Consider the following 26,829-nt stretch of genomic DNA (forward strand, 5'->3'; position numbering starts at 1 on the left):
CTCAGCTCAGCTGAATGGGACTAGCACCAAAAATGACTTTATAGTCATTTACACCAGCTGAACAACTCACTGCCTTTTTCAGGACATGGTGTAGTCTACAGTATAGAAAGTTGAAGTAGAGGACTACCTGTGTAGGAGGAGGTTGCTTATGTCTTCCATTAAAGATCCCTACTTGGAAAGGAACACTTTTAATAAAGTGACATTCTAGGAGCTTTTCTAAACAAAGATAAATAAATTTAGGAAGAAAAACAGTGACTATTTACCCGTCAGAACAGGGAATGATCAGGATATTGTGATGCATAAAGAGAAACTTGTAAGAGCTGACTTCTAATGACCCATCAATGGAACCCCTATGAAACATATCTACACACTATTTTCTTTTTCTCAGGTCTGCAGCAGGGAAATATTTATTCTCATTACACTCCCAGAAGGCAAGTCAGAAAGGAAAAAACAACTGCAAAAAGCCTTTTTACTTTTAGGTCAGGCATTCTAAAGCAATGTGAATAATAATTCCCCTTCAACAAAAATCCACCTTAGATGATTTAGAGAACATTAATTTCTCAGAATTTTTGTAGGTGTTATATCAGAATTTTGTATTGAGTACATACTCATAAAAATTTAAAACATCTTGCCTGTGTGTGATAACTTCTCTTCTGAATGTTCCCAGTATTATTAGCCAGTTACCAAAGACAGGATGTGGGACAGCCTGATCATAAAGAGTCAAAAACGCTGAGATGTTTTGGGCCAACTAAGCCAGATGGGCAGAGGGACAAGAAATCACCTTATATTTTAAGTCTTTGTAAGCTAGTCTTACATCCTTGCCCCTAAAGTCTTCCTAGAGTGAAATATTTTCACTTTCTGAATGGCTTGTTTGAAACTCAGAGCATGTTCCTCAAAACAAGTTGTAGTTTCGGAGCTTATGGTTCTGTTCTTGAAAGCAGTAGGCTACCTGTGCAAGTATAGACAGTAGCCTGATTAAATCTCTTTAGATATACATGAGTCCTAGTAACATCAAAACTGAGAGCATGGTAACAACTGTCCTCAACAGACAGTTTGCCTTAAACTGAAGCTTGAAGTAGAAGTAGAAGTAGCTCACCACTACTTCTGTTTCAGTGCTGCATTTTTACTGATTGGTGATTAGTGAATATTAATTGCAAGACAAAGTTAATGTTATTCCATGCTTTTTGTTCTTGACATTGCTTTGCCCACTTAATCGGCACTAGCAGATTTATAATAGATTTAGCTATACATTGAATTGGCAGTATGAATTTAGAAATTGTGTTTTATATAAATACCAATGACACTTGACACTTCAAATTGGTTTGAAAGTCTGTAAGAGTTTCAGTTTTGGAGTTACCACACAGATGGGTCCTGCAACAGAAGATATCACCTCCTATTTTTCCTCATAGGATATTAAAACCTACTCCACATCAATTGACATTCTATGTATATATGCTGTGTTATTCTTACCTCATGTATGAAATCATAACATTATCATCATGTGATGACAGGAAGTTACAGTCGCTCCTTGAGTTTAAAAGTAGGATTGGTAACAAACACATACATGATCCATATTTTTTCATTTCTTGTACACTCCAAAGGGTGTTTGGAAGAATTACAAATTCCCATTAAAAACTTACATTAGTATCCAATACCAAGAAATGGCGTAGTCTTCAAAAATTTTCATTCCAACTGAGCGTGCATCCAAGACATTATTGATGCCGCTGAGAAAAGACAAACCAAAGAAAAGATTGCTTTGGGTAAAAAAGCAGAATTTATTTAAACAACAAATAGGCCCAGTGAAAGAATTTGAAATATCATTGATAGTAAGAAGATCATATTACTATTCTCCTGCTTCATTTCTCTAACTACACCAACATCAATCGAAATCATGCCAAAGAAAATTCTTCTGAAGTTAAGAATCCTCAAAAAAAACCTGCATTAAAAAGTCTATACTGTTCCTGATAGAGCTTTACTAGAAAAGCTCTATGAGTGCTGATTATCACCAGCTTTATCACCACAATTGCTTATTATGTCACAAGAAAATCATGTATTATTAAGATCTGCAGTGTACTAAAAGCCACGCAGTTGTGACTCCAGGACTGCTAATAGTACAGAAGCAGAAAAGAGTACAGTGAAGATAAAGGTTGAATTTATGGAATTTTTTCCTATCTCACAAAGTGCTTAGCCACATTCATGTTTTCCTAAAAGGAAATTAAAGATTTGGTAAGACTAGACAATGTGGTTGTACAAGCCAGAAGAAGGGAACTTTACAGGTGTGGGTGTTATCAGGGTTGGTAAGGTGCTAGAGTGTGGCAGTTTTGGATTGAGAGGCATGAAGAGGTACCCCTGTTCTTCAGACAGGATGAGGACTGACAGAAGCTGGAAAAGTTCAGCTATTCAGTATTTTCTTCTCATCCTGGTTAATACCAAGGACTGGAGGTGCTAGCTTTCCATCTGCAAGGGAGGCGTTCTCATGCATCAGAGCCCAGTACAACACTTTTTGACCATTAGACATATTCTTAAAAACAGGAGCACCCTTAAGAGGTGAAATGCCCATAGTAAAGACCATCATTAGAAGGAATAGCCAAGACCAAGAGGGTTTAACTTTACGCCTTCTTTAGCTTTCTTTAATACTGATTTTTGCTAGGAAAAACAAGAAGAATGATTTAAAAACTGAAAACCAATCACTTTGAGACAATCAAACTAAAACTTTTAGCTCCCTGCTTATTTTTTTTATAACACAATGATGGTTTCCCTTACTAGAACTATGCAGGTGCCCAGGCATAGAGACCATTTACTAGTAAATCTTGCCTGGTTACCTTCGGCCATTTGCTACAACAGATTCCAATTATTTATTATTTCCAATTCCTAAATTATTTTACAATTTTATAATGCAGCAAATGAGAGGTAAAGAACAGTAAAACCTACTTTGCAGCTTCCCTGAGATCAGTTACATTTCTTGTTTTCCCTCTTCCATCTCTGAACGTAGTCTGATTTGCCACAGTTAGCACACCATTCTTTGTTGAGAAGTCTGGGAAGCATCTCTTAAGAACTATTCAAAATATCAAAGCAAAGGATGCACATTACATTTCATGATGAGCTCCACTTTCATCACCTGTTTTTTGCAACAAATTCTAACATATTTAAATCATTTCAGATTCATAGTCAATTGTTTTACACTTGATGATCTATTGATACATTGCATTTGACAAATATTGGAAGAAACATTATATTCAAGATAATGTTTTTATGCTCTGGGGCTTTTTGTCCTATGTTTGTGTAAGCTCAGGCATGATGGGAGCATAGGTTTCAACTGGACATTCTAGGTGCTACTAAATAACAGTAACAGTATCTGTAGCAGTTTAAGAATTTGTAATAAATACAGAACTTACTCTCTGCCAGTATCTAGGCAGCTTACAAATACTGCTGCTTCTCAAATACGTCATTTACACAGCAATAATCAAACCAGCCCCTGGGGACAGACTCAGCATGACTAGTCACAAATGGTACTAGCACCCAAACCAAGACATAGCAGCAAGCGTCAGTGCCTCATATGCCAGATGACCTGCAGTACCAAATATTATCACTAGATATCCTTGGAGAGGAGAAAATGGAAAAGACAAACTAGGTGGTGATTGTAAAAGAGAGAAAAGGAGAGATGGTTACATACTTTTTTATCTTGCCTTGGTCTTTGCTGCAAAAAGTCCTGGTTTTCATTTTGAAAGGAAGAGTGGGTCACTCCTCCTACACAGCTGAACTTGAACTTTATATAAGAATTCTGTGCTTTCTTTATTTAGTTCTAATATATACTGATGCCAGAGTTCAATATTCAGTCTAGACTATCTATTATACCAATTATTGTGAGGATATAATTAAGTAACGTCTCTCTTCCTCCTGTAATCTTTGCCCCCTATTGTCATCTAAAAGAAGATAATAGCTTTGCAAATTAATTTTCTGCCTTTTGGGTGAGCACATCACTTTTAATAAAAATTCTTTTCTTTATTAAAGAGAATCCATATTTTCTCTTTTTGATAACCTGCCCCCGATTTACATGATGCCTACTTTAAAGCATAGAAAAATAAACAGCAATTTCTTATTTGCATGAGTTTCTGGGTCAGTGGCAGATACTCTTGATGTTACACTTCTGTAGCTGAGATCAACTCTGAGATCTGTGGTTATCTACTCAGAAATACCTGCTGACCAGAGTGACAAAAACATCTTTTGGCTCCTCCATTACTGATCTGTATGCCATGCAGAGCCAGCATCGTAACTAATAATTGAGCTGCATTGCAATTGGGCTCAAGTATCATTTGAACTTTAACAGCTGGCCTTATGATCCTTCTTACATTCATGGTATTTTCTTGATGCCAGTGGGGTTGCTTGCTCACGTATTTTAAAAGACACAATTTGAACTGTAGATCTTTTTCTATTAGTGACGATTCATGAACAAAAAAGTGCTCATCTTGACCTGATCACATGCTGAATGTTCACAGACAGCAGTTAGAAAAAAAATAAAAATCTTTACACTTTCAAACTGTTTAAAATTGAATAATAGTCACTATCAGATAACAGACAGCTCTTAGGGAGCTTGCCACAAACTACTTTTCAGATCAGAGTTGTGCTTTAATGTGAACGCTAATAATCTGCTAAGATGTGTGTAAGAAGTACAACCACTCACAAGGCCTGCTTGGAATGATCATCGAAGGACAATCTTCATCACGTAGAACTTGAGCAACAGACTAAAAGGGGAAAAATAGGAATGCTGAATACATAGCAGAATAACTACATGCTTTTCATTTCTCACCCAGTCTGAGAAAATGTCCCAAACTGGGCTTTGTAGCCTCCTCCCCGAACTTGACTGGTGGAGCTGCAATATACATTCATGACATGCGAATCTAAACTGTCAGTGTGATTTGGGAAAAGACTATTTTCCTTGCCTTTTTTGGTGACAAAAAAAAGAAAAGACCTGCTCATTTTGTATCTTTATCTAGGTCCAAGGTGACTGGGCAGTTGTTCCTTGCCTCCTCTTCACTTTTTCTCTTAAAGAAGAGTAAAAATTTAACACGATTTAGTTGATTCACAACATTTTTTAAAGATGGGAGAAATATTGCAGTACGCTTCAGTGCAAAATCAGTTATATCAAGGATAGATTAAATTTTCCTAGCTAAAAAATATTGACTATGCAGCTGTAGATGATGCAGCAGCCTTAAGAACTTGGTTGAGACATATTCTCTACTGCTGTGGAGTACCTAACTACTGGAGACTTCCTTGCCACAGTACTGCACCTACATGGGTAGCTGCAAATATTCTTGCAAGCAAACTGTATCCACTAAAAGAGTGGGGAATTTGGTATGCATACAAGACCTAAACCTTGATTAAATCAGTATCAAACCATATATACAGGACAATTCCTTATATTGTGAAACAGGAATAATTCAAAGCTCTGATGTAGCCCAGTAAAATCATGCATATTACATATTGCTTGAAGAAAAAAATGTATTCCATCACCTTTTTATACATACACACCTTGCGAGGATTGTTAAAACCAGGCTTGCAGAACTGCTTGAAGTAATTCCACTGATCTGGTTTATATCTGTAGGAAGCCTGAACATCAATATAGGTTGCAAACCTGTCTGGGCACTTTGAGACACAAAGCTGCAAGAAAAGAAAAAAAAGAAAGAGTAAAGATGCACTGGGAGCAGAGAAAGGTAATAAAAGTCAATGTAATTAAAAAGAAAGAAAAAAGCCACCTATAAAAGTGCACAGTTCTATGCAACTGTCTGCAGCAATACTGTAGTATATAGGAAGGGACACAAGTTTTGCTTTTGAATCCCCAGATGAATAATTCTAAAACTGTTTGATAGAATACATTTCAAAGTCTCTCCTCATATCTGGCATATCAAGCCACTCTCCATATCTTCTTAGGTTCTACACATTCTGGTACACATGCAGAGCTTTAAGTCTAATCAAAACAAAATTTCTTTTTGAGCACCAGGAAAAAACTGGGGGCCTTCCTCTGCTGCCATCAGCAGTAGTGTATATAGAATCATAGAATCATAGAATATTCTGAGTTGGAAGGGACCCACAAGGATCATTGAGTCCAACTCCTGGCTCCATACAGGAACACCCCAAAATCAGACCCTGTGTCTGAGAGCATTGTCCAAACGCTTCTTGAACTTCACCAGGCTCAGTGTTGTGACCACTGCCCTGGGGAGCCTGTTCCAGCACCCAATCACCTCCTCGGTAAAGAACCTTTTCCTAACACCTAGCCTGACCCTCCCCTGTCACAGTTCCATGCTGTTCCCTTGGCTCCTGTCACTGTCACCAGAGAACAGAGATCAGTGCCTGCCCCTCCACTGCCCCTCTGCATGAGGCCTCCCCTCAGCCTCCTCCTCTCTAGGCTGAACCAACCAAGGGACCACAGCTGCTCCTCATATGTCTTGTTCTCTAGGCCCCTCACCATCTTCATAACCTTTTTTTTTGGACCTTCTCTAATAATTAGTTATATGAGACAGGTGGTGCAGTAGCTATTTTCACAGGATATATGGCATTTCTTTCCATTACATTTATAAGGAGAACTTCACTTAAAAAAAAAAAAAAAGACTCATGCAGCTGAAACTAAACTACCCTTCTACACAATTTCTTCAGTCTAATACATCTCCACAGATAACATTCAAGTTAGGTGTGTATCACTCAAATAAAGGTAACATTTTATGACTGACTAATGACAAATCTCCTCCAATTACAAAGCAAGTGAGGTTAACATTCCAGGAATGAAATTCACACTGCAGCAGGTGCAGCCAGTATAAATGGGATTTATATGAGAAACTTAAGGAAGGCTGGGGTTTGATGAATGTATCCATTCAAGAGGTTCTGATTAGGTAATGGAGAAGCAGCTGCCCTAGAACACAGGCTCTAAAGGCTTTCCTGGTCACTAAAATCATGCAAGTGTACAGCTATGGTGACCTCTTCAGTGTCACTAATTGCTGTGAGCCAGTTTGACATCCATCTTCTTAGGAAATTTCAGCCTTTTCCAGAAGGCTGTTCTCTGTTTCCAAAGCTGTGCTATCCAAACACCCTTTGAAAAGCTCTGCTACCCAAGTACCAGAGAGATGCCATGTGCAGTTATATTTCACCTCAAGGGCATTCTGCCACATACAGTTCATCTAAAGGAATTTTGGGAAAAGATCTTGGGTTAATCCTTAGATTAACAGGCTAATCCTGGAACAGGCTAGAGGTTAGATGATGTAAGAGGATCTTTCTTGATGAGTACTATGGTCCTGTGGACTACCCAGAAGGCAAGGAATGAAGAAAGAAGAGCTTTTTCCTTGTTGGGCCAACAGGCGACTATGAGTATACACTTTACCATAACCTCAGTTTCCCACCTACGAAACAGGCAATGAAATGTGTTGTCTGTGGGTCCAGTGAACTGTAATAACAGTTTGTAAATCCAGTCTTACTCTAGAACTGAAGCTCTTCCCATGCTAGTTCTTGCTTGTTTTGTTTGTTTGTTTCTTTGTTTTTGTTTGTTTGTTTGTTTTTCTCCTGAACTATCTGATGTGAAAGGGACAGGAATGAAAGATCTTCTCTGCAGTTCAAAAGAGGTATTATCAAAGAAAAGTTTCTTCAGCATTTTCACAAAAGACCAGGGTATTAAACCTCTGCAGCACCAAACAGCATTCAAGAACATTCTCAGCTTTGGAGATGTGTCTGAAAATAAACAAAGTAACTACCCTCCCTCCCCCAAACTCTGTTTCAAGACATATTCCACCTTTCTTGACTCACAACCACCGCCAACTTGACCACAGTACTAGCCAATTCCCACACAATGACTCAGTATTTCTGGACAGGCTGAATTGTTCCAGTAATAGAAGAGTACAAAGGCTGCAGGGTAATAGTGCTGGTGTCTGATTGTGGGTAGGTGGGGAATCCTGAAACAAATCTGATGATGATAAAATTTCCATTCTGTCAGCACCTGATTAGTGTTAAGAGGGTTCTTGCACTTCCTTCCTGGAGATATCCATCTCTTCAGCTGTATCAAATAGTCCATGCAGTCACACTAACTGATGGGCCAGAAAGATCTAGCAAGTACTAGAATCAGGAGTAAGGACAAGCTGAAATGTAACCACTTCAAAATGACAGTGAAATAAAAAGATAATTAACATATGTAAACTGGTTACTATCTAACAGCCCTCATCCAAAGTAGCACTGGATTTCACTGAATGTTGTCAAGCTGACTGAGACCAAATTCTATCACCTAGTTCATTTACACACTACAATTACTTTGGCAGCAAGGGTGGATCAGAGCAGTCCTGCTCCTAACTCCCAACTTAATCCTATGACATAATTTGTTGCTTTCCAAAATGAACCAATGTAACTGTTTGTACAATTGAATTATTGAAACTTAGAATCACAGAATATCCCAAGTTGGCAGACACCCACAAGGATCACCCAGGCCAACTCCTGAGTCCCCAAAGAACCACCCAAAAAACCAGAGCATGTTTCTGAGAGCACTGACCAAACGCTTCTTGAACTCTGGCAGGCTCAACGCCATGACCACTTCCCCGGCAAGCCTGTTCCAGTACCTGACCACCCTCTCAGTGAAGAACCTTTTCCTAACACCTGGCCTGACTCTCCCATGTCCCAGCTCCATGCCGTCCCCTCGGGTCCTATCGCTGGTCACCAGAGAGCAGAGATCAATGCCCATCCCTCTGCTCGCCTCGTGAGGGAGCTGTAGACCATGATGAGGTCTCCCCTAAGTCTTTTCTTCTCCAGGCTGAACAATCCAAGTGATTTCCGCTGCTCCTCATACATCTTGCCCTCCGGACCCTTCAATTGCTCAGCAAAACAGGTCAATAAAGTGGTCTAATTTTAAGAAGATCGGAAGGACAATTTTAACCCACATGAGTTCAGTGACAGGGATTATTTCATAGCTTCACAGTAAGTTGCAGCACAGTTAAGGGAGTACAAACTGTGGCATTAGCCAAAAACAATCTTTTTTCAATTTTGAAAGCACCATAAGATATAACTATACCCAGAAACTGCTCTCACTGGGGATATGTACATTTTCTTGTACACATCCAGTTTGGAAAATCCTCGATGTTAACCAAAATTATTTTTTGCATACATTTACTACTACTGGACAGCTGCCTGTGATAAATTCATGAAAAACAAATTACTTTATCCAGCTAGACAGACTTTCATTCAATCCTGATCCAAAATAGACTATCTTGTACATTCCTATTTATTTTCTTCTGACCATCACAGGTGACAGATACTGTATGCTATACATGTCATCTATAAAACAATCATATAATGTTTCACAGGACATGAAGAGCAATTTTAAAATCCATACAAATGTATGTCTAGTTCCTAAGCACCATGACTAAGAGGCAGGGAAAATATCTTAGCTCTGTATTTCACTCACCTGTGTTGTAGGGCACTGTAGGTTTATTAACACTACTGGGCTGGCACATTTCAGAATGTTAAAGTAAAACAGAATGGTCTTGTTCCTATGGAAGAGGATATAAGATAATTAATTTTATAAATATGGGTGCTTTTACACATCCTACCACACCAAAATTTATAGCATAAATTGGTGTTTTAATTCCTTTATTCGGAATGGACATATTGCAAACACAAGACAAAAAACAAATCCCAAACAGATACTGAATGTTCTATACCATGACATCTTTTAAACCAGAATCTTTTTTTTTCTAAAGAACATTAATTTTGAACAGTTTTTCCACAGCAGGAGTTTAAGCTGAAACAACCCTAGGTACTATAAGAATTAGAAGGTGTCTGCAGTTCTGCCTCTAAAAAGTGAAAAACTGGTAAAATACCTCTGCAAAACTCTGTGGTTCCTTTGCTTGTGCTGAATATATTGTGTATGTACTGGGTATAAGAAATGTTACATTGTAAAAGCTGATTAGATTGCTGAGCAGAAGGTGGCACCAAAATCAATGACACTGCATATTAAAAATATTACATCGTGAAAGTTGATTACTTCACTGAGCAGAAGGTGGCACCAAAATCAATCAAAAGCTTTTATGGTTGGATACTGAAAGCAGCTAGCCAGGAAATGGAATGATTGTAGAATCTCAAAACAATGCTCATAAACCTTATTTGATATAAATAAAGGACAGCCTGAGGGTTTTGCACCCCACAGTCCCCACACTTGACAATTTCTGGAAATTGGGACCTTGAGGTAGCTGTCACCTCAGTTTGGATTTATTGAAAACTGATGACTCCAGGGCCTCGATGTCTTTCTTGTAGTGAGAGGCACAAAACTGAACACAGTACTCAAAGGACTTGCCTTTCATGAACCCTTGCTGACTGGGCCTGATCCCCTGGTGTTCCCACATACATTGCATGATTGCATTCAAGATGACCTGTTCTGTCACCTTTTCCAGCTCCGAGGTCAGGCTGACAGGCCTGAAGGTCCTCCTTACGACCCTTCTTACAGATGGGCGTCACATTAGCAAGTCTCCAGTCATCTGTGACCTCTCCAGATGACCAAAATCACTGATAGATGATGTAAAGCAGCCCTGCAATCACATCCACCAACTCCCTCAGCACCCTTGGATGGATCCCATCTGGCCCCATGGACTTGTGACAGTCCAGGTCTCTGTTTCCACCTGAACTGTGCAGGTGGCTTCTTCTGCTTCTTATGCTCCCAGACTTCCAGGTCAGGAGGATGAGTACCCTGAGGATAAGTGGTCTGGCTAGTAATGCATATATCCCCCTGTAGCCTGTGATGTGCAAGAAAACACAATACAACGTTGTCTGAGCCACCACTGATGCCAACCGAGACAATGCAACACAGAAGGAGCTCTGCCTTGGGAACAGGATGGATATATTAATAATGAAGTGCTTTTGGGGTAACCCCCATTGTAGGACATATACAGTGAACTGCTGAATATGGTTATGTCTACAAAGCTATTATATAGCAAGCTCCCTTGTATATATAGCAATCATACATTCAAGCTCCTTTTAAAACTGGGATTAGCTCAACTGCCTGACATTTTAGATGCTTAATTTGTTTTCAGTGCAGTATATTCTATTATGTGCTGTTTAACAAAACACGCATATTAGCAAATACAATTCACTAGTTGTTATTTCTTCAATCAAAAGAATAAAATTTTGGACTGAAACGTCATCTTTCTCCAATAGTTTCTTGTGAGTATTTACAGTCTGTAAGCTTCTCTAAGCCATTAATGAAACCTTTTTTTTTCAGATGTGTTAGCCCACTTGCTGATATTACCAGCAGAAAAGAAAGATTAAGCATATAGGTAACATAAGGAAACAGCCACTGAAAACTAGGTCTGTGTCCACTACAGTGAAATACTATTGTATTCCATGATTACACTGTGCTCTGTAGAAGGCAAAACAAGCTTACAGATTACATGAAGATTAATGGATGGTTTACAGTGGAGTATGAAGAGGCCTAAAAGATACTCTCATGATAAAGTTCCACACAAAGATTCTACACAAAGTAGAATTAATTTGAATGCACGGAATTCATTAGAGTTCAACTCTTTCTTTTTTCTTTTTTTGTTTTTTTTTTTCACAAACTGTGAATGTTGGCTTACCAGCTCCTCTTTTCTACTCCTCAGTGAGATTGCTGGGGATGCTTGTTCCAAGCAAAAGATTCAAATCACCGAGACTGTCATCACTTGCCAATTCAGAGGTCTCATATTAAGCCTTCAGGGACTTTGGAAAACCATAGTTATAGGTTAGCCTTTCTTATGGTATCCATAAAGGACTGACAAGCACATCCCACACCTCCACTTTTGGGAACCAGAGGGACTTGTTCAGAGGAGCCTCCTGGCAGGCCCGAATGCTAATATTGTCATAACACTCCTCCTTTTCTAGTAAATTATATTGTGTATCTTTTGGCTTAATTTTTTTATAAAGAACTCCCCCATGTGGCAAATAAAGTACGGACTGGAAATCATGGTGTAAGAAATAACTGAAGACTTGAGTAACAAAGATAAAGAGGCAATGAGAATGGGTAATCAGAATTAAATCTGGCTACATGCCACACACTTGGTGCATGGATGCTGTATGCCCCAGACCACCAAACCTATTTGGCTGCTGCTTCCCATGGACCAGAGAGGGGGCAAAGACAGAGCAAAGAGCAGAGGAAGCAGAACACTTTTGTTCCTAGTTCTTTCTCTTCATAGAGGAAGAGGACTCTTCTGGCCACTCGCCAACAACTGTTAGGAAGAATCTTAGTCAGAGAGTGTAACAGGTCTTGTCCTCTTACAGTCCCTAGCATTTCTGTTTCCTCTGTAAAAAGAGCTTGAGAGGATACAAAGTATTAGCTCTTCCTCTCTCTCCTGCATCCACTTCCTCTCTACTGCTCCCCTCCTTTTGAATTTGCCTTTGGGCAGTACCTTCATCAGCCTCTTAAAAAAACTCTTAAATTTTGTTTCATAAAAAAGTTTTAGATTTTCAGAGAAAATAATAATGTGACATCTTTCTCTCCTGAGCAACTATTTTCATGCTGAAAGACTCTGTTGATATTAACTAATAAATTTAATTCTTGTAAATTCAAATCTAAGAGATTAGGAAATTGAGACAATTAAACAGAGCTGTTTGGCTGGTATCTCCAAGAAAGGTATGGCTACAGCTGCCTGACCATACATTCTGCTCTCCACTATCCCCAGATAAGCAGTAGCAGAAAACAAGACCTTTACCATATGCTCTTTTATGGTATTTGGAGCTTATTGAGAGAAACTGAGAACCTGGCTACAATGCTTTATGGACTTCTCTTATGCCAAGGTGGACAGAAGAATTTCTCAAATGGTTATTAAATATCCTAAACTTTGCAGCCAGAAGCTGAGCCAGCTAGTCACTTTCAATGCTATTAGTGATGCAATCAGCTATATTTATACTTTACCAAAAATATTCTTTGAATGAGAACAACTGCACTGCAGTAATAATTTGTGTCTAGATTTGCACTGAGCGATTAATCTATTTATGAACTTTATTTGGAATAAATACAATAAGAGGAAATCAAGTGTTGCTGTCTCTTCAGCTTTGCACAAGAACCACTTGCATAGAGAGGATTTGAAACCTCACTTTTTGTTCGTAGTGCATAAGTCATAAAGATAGGTGTTTGGATTTAGTACTCACTCATTGAAGGTGTCTTTCTGACCACAGAACTGCCCATAGCTGTCAGTTGGATAAATCACTTTCCTAGGATCCCCGTGCACCCAAGCTGCAAATACACATATATCTTTTAACATTACAGTCAAGTGTACAGCAATAACGTGATAGTAGTTGAAATTTACTAGCATGAAAATGTGTCACCTCTCATGTATCATTTTAATTTTTGTTGATTGCCTCTGAAGAGTATTGATTTGTAGATTTCCTAGCGAAAAACTAAAATAAAAACAGAACAGAACAAAAAAAGCTTCCTTCATGACTAGCCCATGACTAGTCTTTGAACTACTGACTACCAATTGCTGATCTGCCTTTAAGTCATAGAAATTTCATTTTTCTAAAGCATCATTTGAAAGTAAACTATAGTTCCAGAATATAATTCCTTATCAGTACCCTGAGCTAACACACTAAAATCAGGTTGCTATAGAACACTAAAAAAATCCTCTAACAACCATTTCCTTGTATCTGTATTATGTGTAAAAGATTGCAGGTGTTACGAAGTTTTCAGTCCCAGCCTTCCCTTTCTTGTGCAATACACTACTGAATGCCAGAAGCCAAACTTTAGGTTTTGACCTATGCATACTACCTTGAATTTGCTTCTCTGTAATTAAACCATTTTCTCTCCACTTTGTGGCATTAAATTTAGCCAACTGTGAAACTGTCATTTTCCTCAAGGTCACTTTGGTGAGAATAATAGTGTTTATGATAACAATTATTATATGTGCAGTACAGACAGAACCTATACAAGATCTCAGAGAAGCAAATTACAAATCTAATGGAATGTTTGGGACAGATATGCAACATACTTTTGTTGACTTTTGCAAATAGTTATAATAACGTCCATCAAAAGAGAATCTGTAATGCTACTTTTCATCTTGAATGGTTTTAAGTTACCAAAATAAATACCCTAGTTTATTTTAACATATCTCATTTTGCTTGTGTTTTGGAGTTTGTAAACTTGCTGCCTAGTATCAACCAACTTCTGAACTTCCAGACTGATTGCATTTCAGATTAACTGTGGTATTCTGATGCTCACAGAAAGCTGAAGTGCTTCACTGGTGTTAAACCCCATTTATTTTTTTCTTTGTTAAGCCCCACTTACTTATTTCATTAACACTAGCTAATGGGAACATTTAGGCGACATCAACTATCAACTCTCTTATGAACTCCTGTAGGCAACTGAAAATTCAATTACACATATGTATGCATGACATCACACAGCTCTCTGGTGATTGCACTGAGTCTGTTGGTTATGCCATGTATACTTTTTTCCATTGTGACTCAGACAACAAGTAGTTTTTCCTTATACTTTAATAAGACCTTACTTTTCATAAACTTAAAAGTCTGGGCCCAAATGAATCAAGCTCCTATACTGATCTGAAAAGCCTTTCAGGCCTTATTTGTATGATGTTAAATGACTCTTCTACATCAGTGTTTTCCTAGGCTAAAAATTAGTGTTTTAAATTATTATTTTATTTGGCACTTTATGAAACAGGAACCAGTGGAGATAAACCCCACCATGTCAGTTCCAAAGTACTGACGAGAATTTAGTAGCAAGACTTAAAGATCCTTTGTACATATAATTTGGAAGTAGCTGCTACAGCCAATAATACCCCTTACCAAGGTAGCATATTAAACCTGGAATTATTTTTCATTCCTCAGACAAACTTGGGAAAAAGGAGATAAGCACTGCAAAATAATTGTTTGCTGTCTCAGTCTATTGCTTATGTATACAGCAATCTTTTCTTAAGGATCTTTCCATTAGAAGGGTCAATGTGATGCAGGCTTACTTCCTTCAGTCTGTTTCAATGGACTAATATAGCCATCAGGAATAAAACTCTGCTCATTAAATTAGCAGAGCAGTGTATCATCCTCACACTCTTCAGTTGTAACAGAAGCTCTGCTGAAATCTTTCAAAAGTCTCTCTTTCACAGAGTTTGTGTCAATCCTTGGTCTCAGGTTTCATCACTCATCTTTTTCCGTGTATTTCTCGATTACTAATAGAAAATAGAATATAAATGATGGAGCATTCTACTCACTTCTCAACAGAATTTCTGTACAGACTGCTCCTGCTTTGCCATTACCAAATTTTCTAAAACTTCTCTTGCTTGGCAGTAGCTGTCCTGCATGCCTGAAGATTCAGTCATGTTTTTAATAAAACAATATCTAAAAAAATTTGATTTTAAAAATAGATTTAGCGCACTTTTCTTTGTGAAATTCCACCACTGGAATCAGCTGCTGGGTCAACAGAGGAAGACGCCTTTCAGCTAAATTCCAAAGTGAAACAAAAAAGAATTAGTCTGCTTTACAACAGAAACATTTAGCATTTGATTAACTCAGCAGCAGAAGGAGAAGGGAAATGAGCAGAAGAGAAAATATGTGCTTCTTTCACTGGCTGTGCCAGGCCTTAAACATCAAGATTAATAAACTTATTTCTCTGTCACTGCTTTTGCAAACTGAGAACAACGACAGTGAAAGAATCCATGTCATAAATACACCCTTTTTTTTTCTGGCCTATGCAGTGCAGAATAAGTATCTAATTCAACAGTTCTGACTGAGGGAAGAAGGCTATTATAAGAATGAGTTTGACAGAGCAGCATGTTTTGTGTGTTTTGCTGTACTATTGGTGATCCACTATCAAGCACTACATGAAACAGAATCCAGTCATTTAGATTTTTTTCTGAGCACATTCTGATAATCATAAGGCTGTGGTCTGAGTGCTGGCACAAACAAAAATAAGATGAAAAAAGAAAATTAAAGAACAGCTGAACCATATTATACAGTTGAGCCAACCCTCAGGGCAGCAATGTGACATCCTATGACAGCACTATTTCATTGTCAGGAGGCCTGCAGTTATGTCAGCCCTTTTACTGATGTGGAGCCAACACACATGGACAGTATCAAAAATACCTATTGCCTGTCAATCTGAATGTCTATCAGGTATACTCCTCTTTTTCTGTGCTCTAGGGCTATGTTGTTGGTTGTAAAGGCTGGAAAGCTCCCTGTCAAGGAAAAAATGGGATTAGAACAGTGGCATCTTTTGATACTTAAAAAATAACCGCAAATCTGTTTATACTATCTGCCTCATTCCCTCTACTATGTACCTTCAAAAGGGCAGTCTTTCACATTGTTAATTTGCTTCCCTTAAATGTATTTTTTAATGTTTTAACGTGTGCAGAACCTAACCTGAAAACTGAGAAATTGTTCTTACAGATTTTTAATACAAGCAATTTAGAAATGCTTTGAAGCAGGTAATGGCACACATGATGCAGAATTTGTAAATCCATGCTGATGACACCAAAGTTGTATAAACATCCTTTTGAGCAATACTAATCTGTCCTTTGGAACACGAGGCTCGTTTCCAAGAGAACTTATTTGCTGCCTTTTATGTGTATTTTTCTGAATTAAAATCATCATCAATTAAGAGGCTAACTTCTGTAAAATATCACCCAGATAAGCCCAAGGTCTCAGAAATATATATGAAGTGTTAAGCCAGTTCCATAGGAAATAAAATTACATTGTTAAATTGGCACTATTAGTTCATCTGTGAAGTTAACAGAATGATACAAAGAGTAAATCATGGAATAAATATTTCTATTCAGTAAAGTCATTCAACAGCAGCCATCACTGAAGCAGGACCAAGAAAGCCCAGTATCAAAAATTATCATGTTTCATCTTTCAAGGAGATTTAACTACCTTTTACTTAGACTACATTTCACTCTTCTTGAAACATATACCTAACCAAATTCTACTCCATTGTTACACAGATGTGCATACAGCTAAAACCTATGTGATCTATACATACAATGTTGAGAGCAAAATTTGACTCAGATTTTCAGTCACAGCAGCTGTGTGATAAAGCTACATTTATTGCTTAGTCCTCAAGGTAAATTTAACAGGGATCCAGAAGGGTATTCACACAAGAAAATACAGAAATGTACTTTTTATTGTTTCTAAAATAAGACATAAGGCACAATTCATGACTAATGAGTTGTACTGAAGATGACCTCTCATTCTGAAATAAATTAGAGTTCAGCGAAACATGCAGATACACAGCAAGTACACTTTCACAATATTGTTTGTGCTTTCACATACATGCATTTATACAATTCTCTCACACAAAATAAAATGGGTATTACTAATGAATATCCTAATATACAAACAACTCTGGATCTCACAATAAATGAAGTTACCCCTTTTACTTCCCCATTCACTGCTCATATAGGTTCTTTTGGTAATCTACAGAACAAAAAGCCTCTGAAAACTAAAGTGTTTATCTCTATCTTTTGCTTTCAGCTTAATGACAAATGAAAGGCTTTTTCCACCACAGTTAACTTCATGTTACCAAAATTATCAAACAATGTCATTTTTCTTAAGTATACTTCATTTTGAATTTTTTATCATAAATACGTGGATTTGAGTGTCTCCCTAATTACAACAGACACTGAATGTTAATTCACGATTTGCTTCTAAGCAAGGTATTGCTTATAGACCTGAATGCTTTATGTAGACATAAGCAAAAGGGACATGTCAGTTAAAAGTACTGATGTTCACAAAGCTGCTTCTCCTGGGTATGAGAAAGCACTACTACATACTATACCTGTGTTTACTTACCCACAATTCCTAATGCAATGTAACCCAGAATGACGACTATGAAGATTACACAGCAAATAATGTCTGTACAATGCCTAGGGACAGAAAGGAACATTTTTTAAAAATAAGGTGTCTAATATGACCCTTTGAAAACAATGAGTGCCATAGGGTATTCTCACTTCTGAATATACTACATAAGCATGTTTGCATCTGCACTTACTATTTCCTGAAGTCTTACTCACAAAATCACGTGAGGTGTAAGGTCCTGCTTTCACTGCAAGACCACCAAATAAATGTATATGCCTTTTGAATTGCAGACAGAAATAAAAACATATGGAAGAACAGGCTTAAACATTCTTAAAACAAATAATATGTTAAAACATTGAAAACATGAGATCACTTCTGATATCAGGTATTATAAACAATATGTTGAGATGATGATCCAGCACAGCTTACCTGTATTATAAATAGGTTATGACTGGGAAAACAACATGGAAAAAAAAAAAGCCGTTATCTAACTACTCTGATCTCTGCACAAAGTTCTGACTTTTCTGACTTGGTTGTTTGACCTCATTTAGTGCAACCAAAACATACTCTACATAGAGGGAAAAAAAAAAAACATCTTGTGGAGAGCCATACCTCTATTTACTGACAAGCAAAAAAACACATTCTCCAGTCTGAAAACTGAGAAGTCAGTATTCAATTCAATTGCTGTTTTTAATTTTTTGGTCTACATATCAAGCTCATTCAGGCAGAGGAGTGGAGATGTGGATCACTACAATCATTTTTTTCCAGCATCTGACCCTGATCAGAGTCATTCTAGAGATGTAATTTATATGAAATATGAACGCCTAAGCAGGTAGGAGAAGGGCAAGTATGCATTTACAGAGACAACAAATTCTGAGGTCTCCAGTTATGATGAGCAATTTTCTCCTTCACAAGCTAACTTCACAAGTATTTGCTTCTAAAGATGTGTGGCAGCACATGCTTCATAGGTCTTTGCAGGCCTCACTAGCTAAGAAATATTTGCAACTAATGGTCTCACCAGTCAGCACAATTTCATTAACAAAGGAGTAAATTATTTGTAGAAGGATGTACTGTCCTGAACTTCCTCATCCGAAGTATTTCAATCACTGTTACTTACAATATTCTGCTTATCTGACACAGTTTTGGTCAAGAGCAGGTTGTATAACCTAAAGGTACGTAAACTCTGTAGCTGCCTCACCTAGTCAGAGTTCGCATAGGCAGAAGACCTCAGTGCTGCTCTCTACTCTCTCCTACAGCTGTAGCAATAAGCTGCTTCTGTTCTAACCTGATCAAAGCTGTATCCTGTTTTTTTCTTGACATAAGACTGAGCAATAATCACTCCAGGAAGTCTAAAGCTTTCTTCATGTTAAAGTGGAAGACTGTCTTCATAAACTAAGTGATATTCAGCTCTGCTTGAGAGTCTACATAAGGAGCCAAGTGGATGAGAGCTGAAGCCTGCAAGTAAAAGAAATCTCAGAATGCACACTCCAATGACAAACAGTAATTTTTAGTGTCTATGGTTCTTTCCGTTTTCCAGTCTGTGTTTCCTCTTATGAACAACCGTTATTCTTTAGCATAAAGAAGATGAACTTTTAAACAACTGGAGATCTTTAAAAGTGTTTTCAGGTGTGGAAAAGGAATGAAAAATCCTGTTCATTTCTTTAGAGAGATACAGTTTTAACAGATCACTGAAATAAATTTGTAGTGAGGCAAAGCTGGTACAGATTCAAGGTCAGTATGACAGTAATCTACTGAAGGACAATTGCTTAAAGACGGAAATGCTGTTCATTCTCCAAGTCTGTTCAGACACTCTGTGTTGAAGCTTGGCATCGGAGCAGTTTATAAGAGATACAAGATTCAATAAAAGACGTCTAAGGAGAAATATGCCACCATAAATACTTTAATTACAACTCCTGTAGTCACAGAAACCTCTTATAGTGTAATTCTCACAGGTCTCATTTTATGATAACTAAATACCATTAAAGATTACATCTACTTGTGCTAATCTTACTTTAAAGTTTTGTAGACCCCACAATGAGCAAGTACCCATAAACACTTTACCAAAAGGCAGGATTTTCTGTTCTTTGTAGGACACAAACTCCTGTATAGGTCCTAGTAAAACTCCCTGTGGCCAAGTATCGCTGTTAAATAAATACTGAAAAAAAATATATAAAAACTAAATAAATACTTTATTGGGTAGCTTCAGAGAATTTTGAAACAATTCATACAGACTAATTGTTGCTCATAAAAAATAACTACTTATTTTACTAGATACGATATGTAAATCTTTAGTCCCTTTCAACATCATTGTTCACTCAAGCAGCTCACTTCCAGTGAGTGAAATGGTGGGATGGAAGGGAAGGGGAGAGAGAGAGACTGTTTTAGGGCTGTGAAATGAGGCAAGTATTCATACATTCAGAAACCGAGAGGTGCCAAACACACTCAGTTCCTACCAGCGAACCTCTGGGGCAGGGCAAGTTGGTTTTGAGTAAATTTCTGCCTTTGAGGAATTAAAGACAGGTTAGACTTCAAACACGTTGTGCTAGATATTTTTGTGGTGCCAGCTGCTGCTTTCACAAATCTTTTCTGTCTCATATTATTTCAGTTAAACTGATCATAGATCTGGTGTGAGGAAGGAACACATCTCCAGATGGGGGTCAGCCTCTTCTCACAAGTAACTCATGATAAGACTAGAAGGAATGGCCTCAAGTTGTGCCAGGGAAGGTTTAGGTTAGAAAATAGGAGACATTTCTTCTCAGAAAGAGTAGTCAGGTATTGGAACGGGTTGCCCAGGGAAGTGGTGGCATAACGATCCCTGGAGGTGTTCAAGGAAAGGTTGGACATGGCGCTTTGGTTTAGTGGGTGACATTGGTAGTAAGGTCATGGTTGAACCAGATGATCTTGAAGGTCTTTTCCAACCTTAATGATTCTATGATTCTGTGATTGGCAATCCCAAGTGACCAGAGGGATATCCCATACTATATGACATTGTGCTCAGCAATAGAAGCTGGGGGGGGAAGAAAGAGAAGGAGGGGACGTTCATAGTGGTGGCATTTGTCTTTCCAAGAAACCGCTACAGATGATGAGCCCTGCTTTCCTGGAACTGGCTGAACACTTGTCTGCTGATGAGAAGTAGTGATTGAATTCCTTGTTTTGCTTTGCTTGTGTGCACTGCTTTTGCATTACTTAGTAAACTGTCTTTATCTCAAACTATGAGTTCTTGCACTCATACCTTTCCACTGCTCTTCCCCATTCCACTGGAGGAGTGAGTGAGCAGCTGTGTGGTGTTTGTCTGCCTGCCAGGGTTAAATGACATTAGTTTCTCTCCTCCTACAGAAAAGTGGGAAGTCCCAAAGTCAGGAGCAAATTCAGGGCAAAATCCCACTTTCCTCCTGCTGAACTCTTACAAATATATTCTGAGAAGGCATTTTGTTCACAGGAATTAGCTAATCCTTATTTGCTCAAAAGATTGTCATTTGTTAATCACTTCATCTCAGTAACTGGAAAAAAATATTAAAAAAAAACACATTCATTGTCTTAAAAAGACAAACTACTTTAAGGGTATGTCTACAATGCTACATGTCTACTGCACAGTTTTGCACTGATGACCCTACACAGTCAGGCAAGTCATCTGGGTGTCTTGCAAAAACAATATGTTGAATCTAAACCCAGATGCACCTCATTGCAAAGTAAGCTCAGTATGTACCAATTTAGGAATCACTGCCTTATGGTCTACTGTACAATGAGGTCATACCCTCACTGTATAGGGAACTGACCTATTTTGTATTGTTTCCAGTAATATCATCTCACCAGGGAATTATGAAAGGCACTGAACATATGTGGCATATTAGTTATGGGATGGTTTTATGTGGTTTTGTTTTTAAAAAAGCTGCTTTGGAATGGTAGAAAGTGAAATTAGAATAGCACATATATATTCTCTGAAATTGCAGAAAATGTCATGGCAACTGCACATTCATAATAGCAAGAAAAAAAAAAGTAAAAATAATTTTTACTAGCTGTATCATGCTATAGAGAATCATTGAATGGTTTGGGACCTCTAAAAATCATCTAGTTCCAACCCCTGCAACATTGGCAGGGACACCTTTCACTAGATCAGGATACAATAACAGTAAAAATATGTTAAGCTGTCCTGGCATATGATCACAGAGTTTCATCCCTCTGTGCAGGAAAACCAGCTGCAAACTGAAGAATAGAGTATGTCTGGGTTCCAGTCCCATACTATACGGAAACAAGACAGACTGCATTATCCAGCCAAGGGACCGCAGAATATAACAACACTGCAAACTGCACAGATACAGCTCGTGCAACCAGTTCCTGCAGGCTTAGTAGTATTTGATAACTAACAGTTCTGCTTACATCAGCTCAAGTTAAGACAGCAGGTACTAGACAACACAAAGCATACAGAATTGGCATTTAGGTTGAAAGAACTAAAAGCACACACATAATATTCCTTAAGCATGGTAAGGATAGTCTTCTGGATTAAAAAGAACTGCAGAATCAAATTCACAAGTTTTGTCAATTAAATGTTTACTCTCTGTTTACCGCAAACCCAACTGAATGAAAAAAGAATGACTTCAGATATTTACCTGTTATGAATAGGTCCTCTGAACTTTGGGTCAAATTTCCTTGGTTCACCTGCATTTAAAATAAAACAACACAAAAGCATGTCCTTATTAAAAATAAAACTTACATAGAGGGGGGTGTTAATAGCAGTCTTTGAAGAACATCTTCTACATATTCCTATTTACTCAATTCTGTTAGAATAATTTCATGTCAGCATTATCAGTAATTCACCAGTACAATTACCTAATTTTGGTAGACAAGATCAAAGCTTATTTTCTTCTAGCATAAAAAAATTGAGGGCCTCTCATTTACCATATGATAAATTATTTTCAATGTACATCCTATCACTACACCTATGCATAGAGTTCACAATATAAAGTTGCTGATATTTGAGAGACAACAGTTGTATCTCACAGCTGCACACAAAGTGTGTTTGGCAGCAAGTAAGTGAACCTACCTCTCTGGAGCTGCAGGCTAAGCCCTTCTGATTTTTCTCTAAAAATCTAATGACAGTCTGGAGTCACTTCTGTATTTAAGAACTAAATGATCTTAAATGTCCCTTCCATGATTCTGCGTTATATTTCCACTTTTGCAGAGTTATTCTTACTTCCTACTTCTTTGGTTACAGGACCTTATTTTAGACACCAGCATCGCAGGTTTGCCCTTGTTGCATTGGGCTTACCAGATGACAAGAATCAGGCTGGAGATTGCAGAAATTCAGTGCTGACTCTGCTCCGAGCAGGATGTCAGACTAGGGACCTCCCAATGACCTCAATGATTCTGTGGTTATAAGTAATACAGGAAGATGAATCAGATTTTTTGTTGTCCAGCATCTTGCTGTTGTGGTTTAACCCGGCCGGCAACTAAGCACTACACAGCCGTTTGCTCACCCTCCCTCCTCCCTCTCTGGGACAGGGGAGAGAAACAGGAAAATGAAGCCTGTGGGTTGAGATAGGGACAGTTTATTAAGACAGAAAAATAATAAAAATAATAATAATGATGATAATAGTGCTACTACTAATAATGTGTACGAAACAAGTGATGCACAATGTAATTGCTCACCACCCCCTGACCGATGCCCAGCCTATTGCCGAGCAGCCAGCCTCCCCACCCTGGCTAGCCACCCCTATATATTGTTTAGCATGATGTCAGATGGTATGGAATACCCCTTTGGCCAGTTTGGGTCAGCTGTCCTGGGTCTGTCCCCTCCCAGCTCCTGCTGCACCCCTAGGCTGCCCGCTGGCAGGACAGAGCGAGAAGCTGAAAAGTCCTTGGCTTAGTGTAAGCACTGCTCTGCAACAATTAAAACATCAGCGTGTTATCAACACTCTTCTCATCCTAATCCAAAACATAGCACCCTACCAGCTACTAGGAGGAAAATTAACTCTATCCTAGCTGAAACCAGGACACTTGCCAACATTACTATAACGTATTGTATTCTCTACTGCTATTTTGATCAAGAAATATTACATTCAGTAGCTTCAACATATAAAATTTGTTTGCTACAAGCTCTTGGTTTTGAACATCGTGGGGAAGAAATGCATACATTCCTGAATATGGTTGTTGCTTTGTATGAATCTCAGAAGGTCATATTTGACAAGAAGGTCAAGTCAGGACCTTCCTAGAAACAGGTGGTAACATCTAGCCTGAGTTTACAGATGAAAGGAATCAACTGTGATAAATTTGTATGGATGGCTATCCCGGTTAGCATAGTTCCAATTGATCCTCTCTACAAATAAGCAAACTATACTAAGAAACTACCAAATACTAACTCCAATCTGTGTTTCAAATGCGGACTTGAATACAAAGGCTTACAGTGTGATTTCACTTTGGAAATAGTAACAAAAATTTATGGCAGAGTTTAAGTTTTCCTTTTCAAGTTCCTTCTTTTGTTGTGGGTTGGAGTTTAAGCAGATTACTTGGTTGCCTTTACTCACAGATCCTGAGAGATGAAAAAATTGCCCTGCATGGAGTAACACCATCTGCTGTTTTAGTTTTTAATTACTAGCAAAGTTCTAGTTTCAAAAATATTTGCTGTACATTGGCTACTGAAAGGAAGTTGTGGGGACCTGGGGGTCGGCCTCTTCTCGCAGATAACTAGCGATAGGATAAGAGGGAATGGCCTCAAGTTACTCCAGGGGAGGTTCAGGTTGGAAATTAAGAGAAATTTCTTCTCAGAAAGAGTAGTTAGGCGTTGGAACAGGTTGCCCAGGGAGGTGGTGGAGTTGCCGTCCCTGGGGGTGTTCAAGGAAAGGTTGGATGTGGTGCTTAGGGACATGGTTTAGTGAGTAATATTGGTGGTAGGGGGACAGCTGGACTAGATAACCTTTGACGTCTTTTCCAACCTTAATGATTCTATGATTCTACTTCATTTAACAGACCATGATTTCAAAGCTATTCAGACTTTCAGGGTATTTTGAAGTTTAATAATTATAGGGATTTACCAAACCAAATTCTGTGCAGTGAAAAATTACTTCTTCATTAGAATGTCATTGCTACAATACAGATGGCTGAGTCCTGTCTCGCTGCCTACTTAAGGATCTCTTCTTCAGAATACAATTAGTGTTAAAGGGTGTTGTTACCAGCCTAAGCTTTTCTTAGTCCACCAACAAAACACCTGGTTTTATTCAATTAGAGAAGAATTCAGAAACTTCTTAAAAGCAAAATTTACTTACTAACTCTAGACTTTGTTCTTGGTTTATATCAGAAAACCTTATCAAAATACTGGCAGACCAGCACAATAAACACAGCAGATCCTTCAATTCTATTTGCTCTTTATCTGAGCTGTTCAGCTCCACCTTACTAAGCTTCTAAAACAAATACATTTTAACAAAGAGATTGGGAAAGCTAAAACTTTGGAGGAGCCAAGTATGACAGAAATGCTGGAGAGTGGATGATTTAAGTTATTCTGTTACTCAGGGACAATGGAAATCCACCACGATCCAGAAAGCAAATGTTCCACACAATAGCTTATGCTGGGCCAAAGCCTGTATTTTCAAGAATCTATTCATAGACCAATTTCTACAAATTAAGCATGTAAAAAATAACTTCTCTACAGAACAATTCAGAATCTGTTATAATACTTCCTACTGACAAATTCTAGCCACAGGGCATATTGAAGTGAGCCTTTGTTCATAGCTCATATAGGACCCAAGTTTAACATGTAAGAACACCCACACCAGACCACAAGATCCATTGAACCTATGCCCTGTATCTAACAAGGGTCCGTACTGCACACCTGAGGAGAAATGCAAAACCAATACAAACAATGGTATTTCCCTAAAATTCTCTCTAAGATTATAGAGATTTGCAACTCAGCACTTTTCTGAACCAAAGACTCAGAATAGACTTTGTATTTAGTAGTTGTTGGTGAATTTCTTTCTAATTTATCTCAGAAATCTGTTTAACTCACACACACTTTCAGAATCTGCAATGCCCTACTACAGATCAATGAAACATTGAAGTACTATCTCCTTTTGTTTGTTTCAAGCTTGCCATCAGTCAGCTCATACCTGTAGCATAGTATGCTACTGATAATTTTACAGGTTCTTACTATATTCCTCTTTATTAATCAGTCCTCCAGAGTCAAGAGTCCTAGTCTGTTTAGTTGTTTCTCATACATAAGTTGTTCCACACCTTTGGTTATGCTGATATTCCTTTTCTGGACCTTTTTCAGTGCTACTATATATCACTGGAAAAGGAAGGACCAGAACTGCACAGGATATTCACAGTACATATTGGCTGTTATTTATAAAATATATAATTACTTTTCCCATTTGATCTCAGTTCATTCCCAATAATTCTTTCTTACAATCTGTTTGCTTTTGAGGGCAAACACTTACCAAACCATCCATTAAGACCCCAAAATCTCACTCTTGAGTGTCAGTAGCTAGCACAATCTCACTACTGGAGCAACCTGTTTTCCAGGGCTATTATATTTTCCTTAACAATTTGAACAACAACAACAAAAAAGAATGAACACTTAGAAATCGTGCAGATGACAAGTGTTAAAATGCTTCTGGAGACAGAATCAAAATTATTTTGATAAACATTTTAACAATTCAGTGTGATTTTCATAAACTGAAGGAAGTTATAAAGACAAACTCAGGTTACAAATCCATATAGAATAATTGCCTTTAACAACACCAATAAGAACAACCCTAAACAATTATGGCAGACTACAAGGAGAGAATGAGTCAGTAAAGCAATGCCTTTGTAAAAAAAACGCACAACTGATTCAAGAAGGGTGAGCATGACTGGTGAAGTCATTGTTCCTTCTGCTTGGGACATATAAGACCTCAGCTGAAAACCTGTTTCTAGAACACAGCACTAGAATTTCAGAAGATACGGACAAACTGGAGAGAGTAGAAGGACTGATTGAAAAGCAAGATACTAAGAAGTTTACAAAAAGAAGTAAATGAATGTAAACTTCAATGACTGTGATTAAGGGAG

At 38.0% G+C, this 26,829-nt stretch overlaps 1 protein-coding gene across 1 annotated transcript in view; it reads right to left on the bottom strand.

Moving 5' to 3' along the window:
- Positions 1–26,829, bottom strand: part of SLC44A5 (solute carrier family 44 member 5) — an 84,995-nt gene that overhangs the window by 22,742 nt on the left and 35,424 nt on the right. Inside the window, exons 2-9 of the mRNA XM_035564392.1 lie at positions 22,401–22,449; positions 17,788–17,861; positions 13,144–13,228; positions 9,431–9,515; positions 5,530–5,658; positions 4,682–4,742; positions 2,932–3,055; positions 1,641–1,724 (exon numbers count right to left, since the gene is read on the bottom strand). Of these exons, the coding sequence (XP_035420285.1) occupies positions 1,641–1,724; positions 2,932–3,055; positions 4,682–4,742; positions 5,530–5,658; positions 9,431–9,515; positions 13,144–13,228; positions 17,788–17,861; positions 22,401–22,449 (691 nt within the window). The remainder of the gene's footprint in view (positions 1–1,640; positions 1,725–2,931; positions 3,056–4,681; positions 4,743–5,529; positions 5,659–9,430; positions 9,516–13,143; positions 13,229–17,787; positions 17,862–22,400; positions 22,450–26,829) is intronic.

This window comes from Cygnus atratus, chromosome 8 (assembly GCF_013377495.2).
Source record: "Cygnus atratus isolate AKBS03 ecotype Queensland, Australia chromosome 8, CAtr_DNAZoo_HiC_assembly, whole genome shotgun sequence".
NCBI classification, from domain to species: Eukaryota; Metazoa; Chordata; class Aves; order Anseriformes; family Anatidae; genus Cygnus; species Cygnus atratus.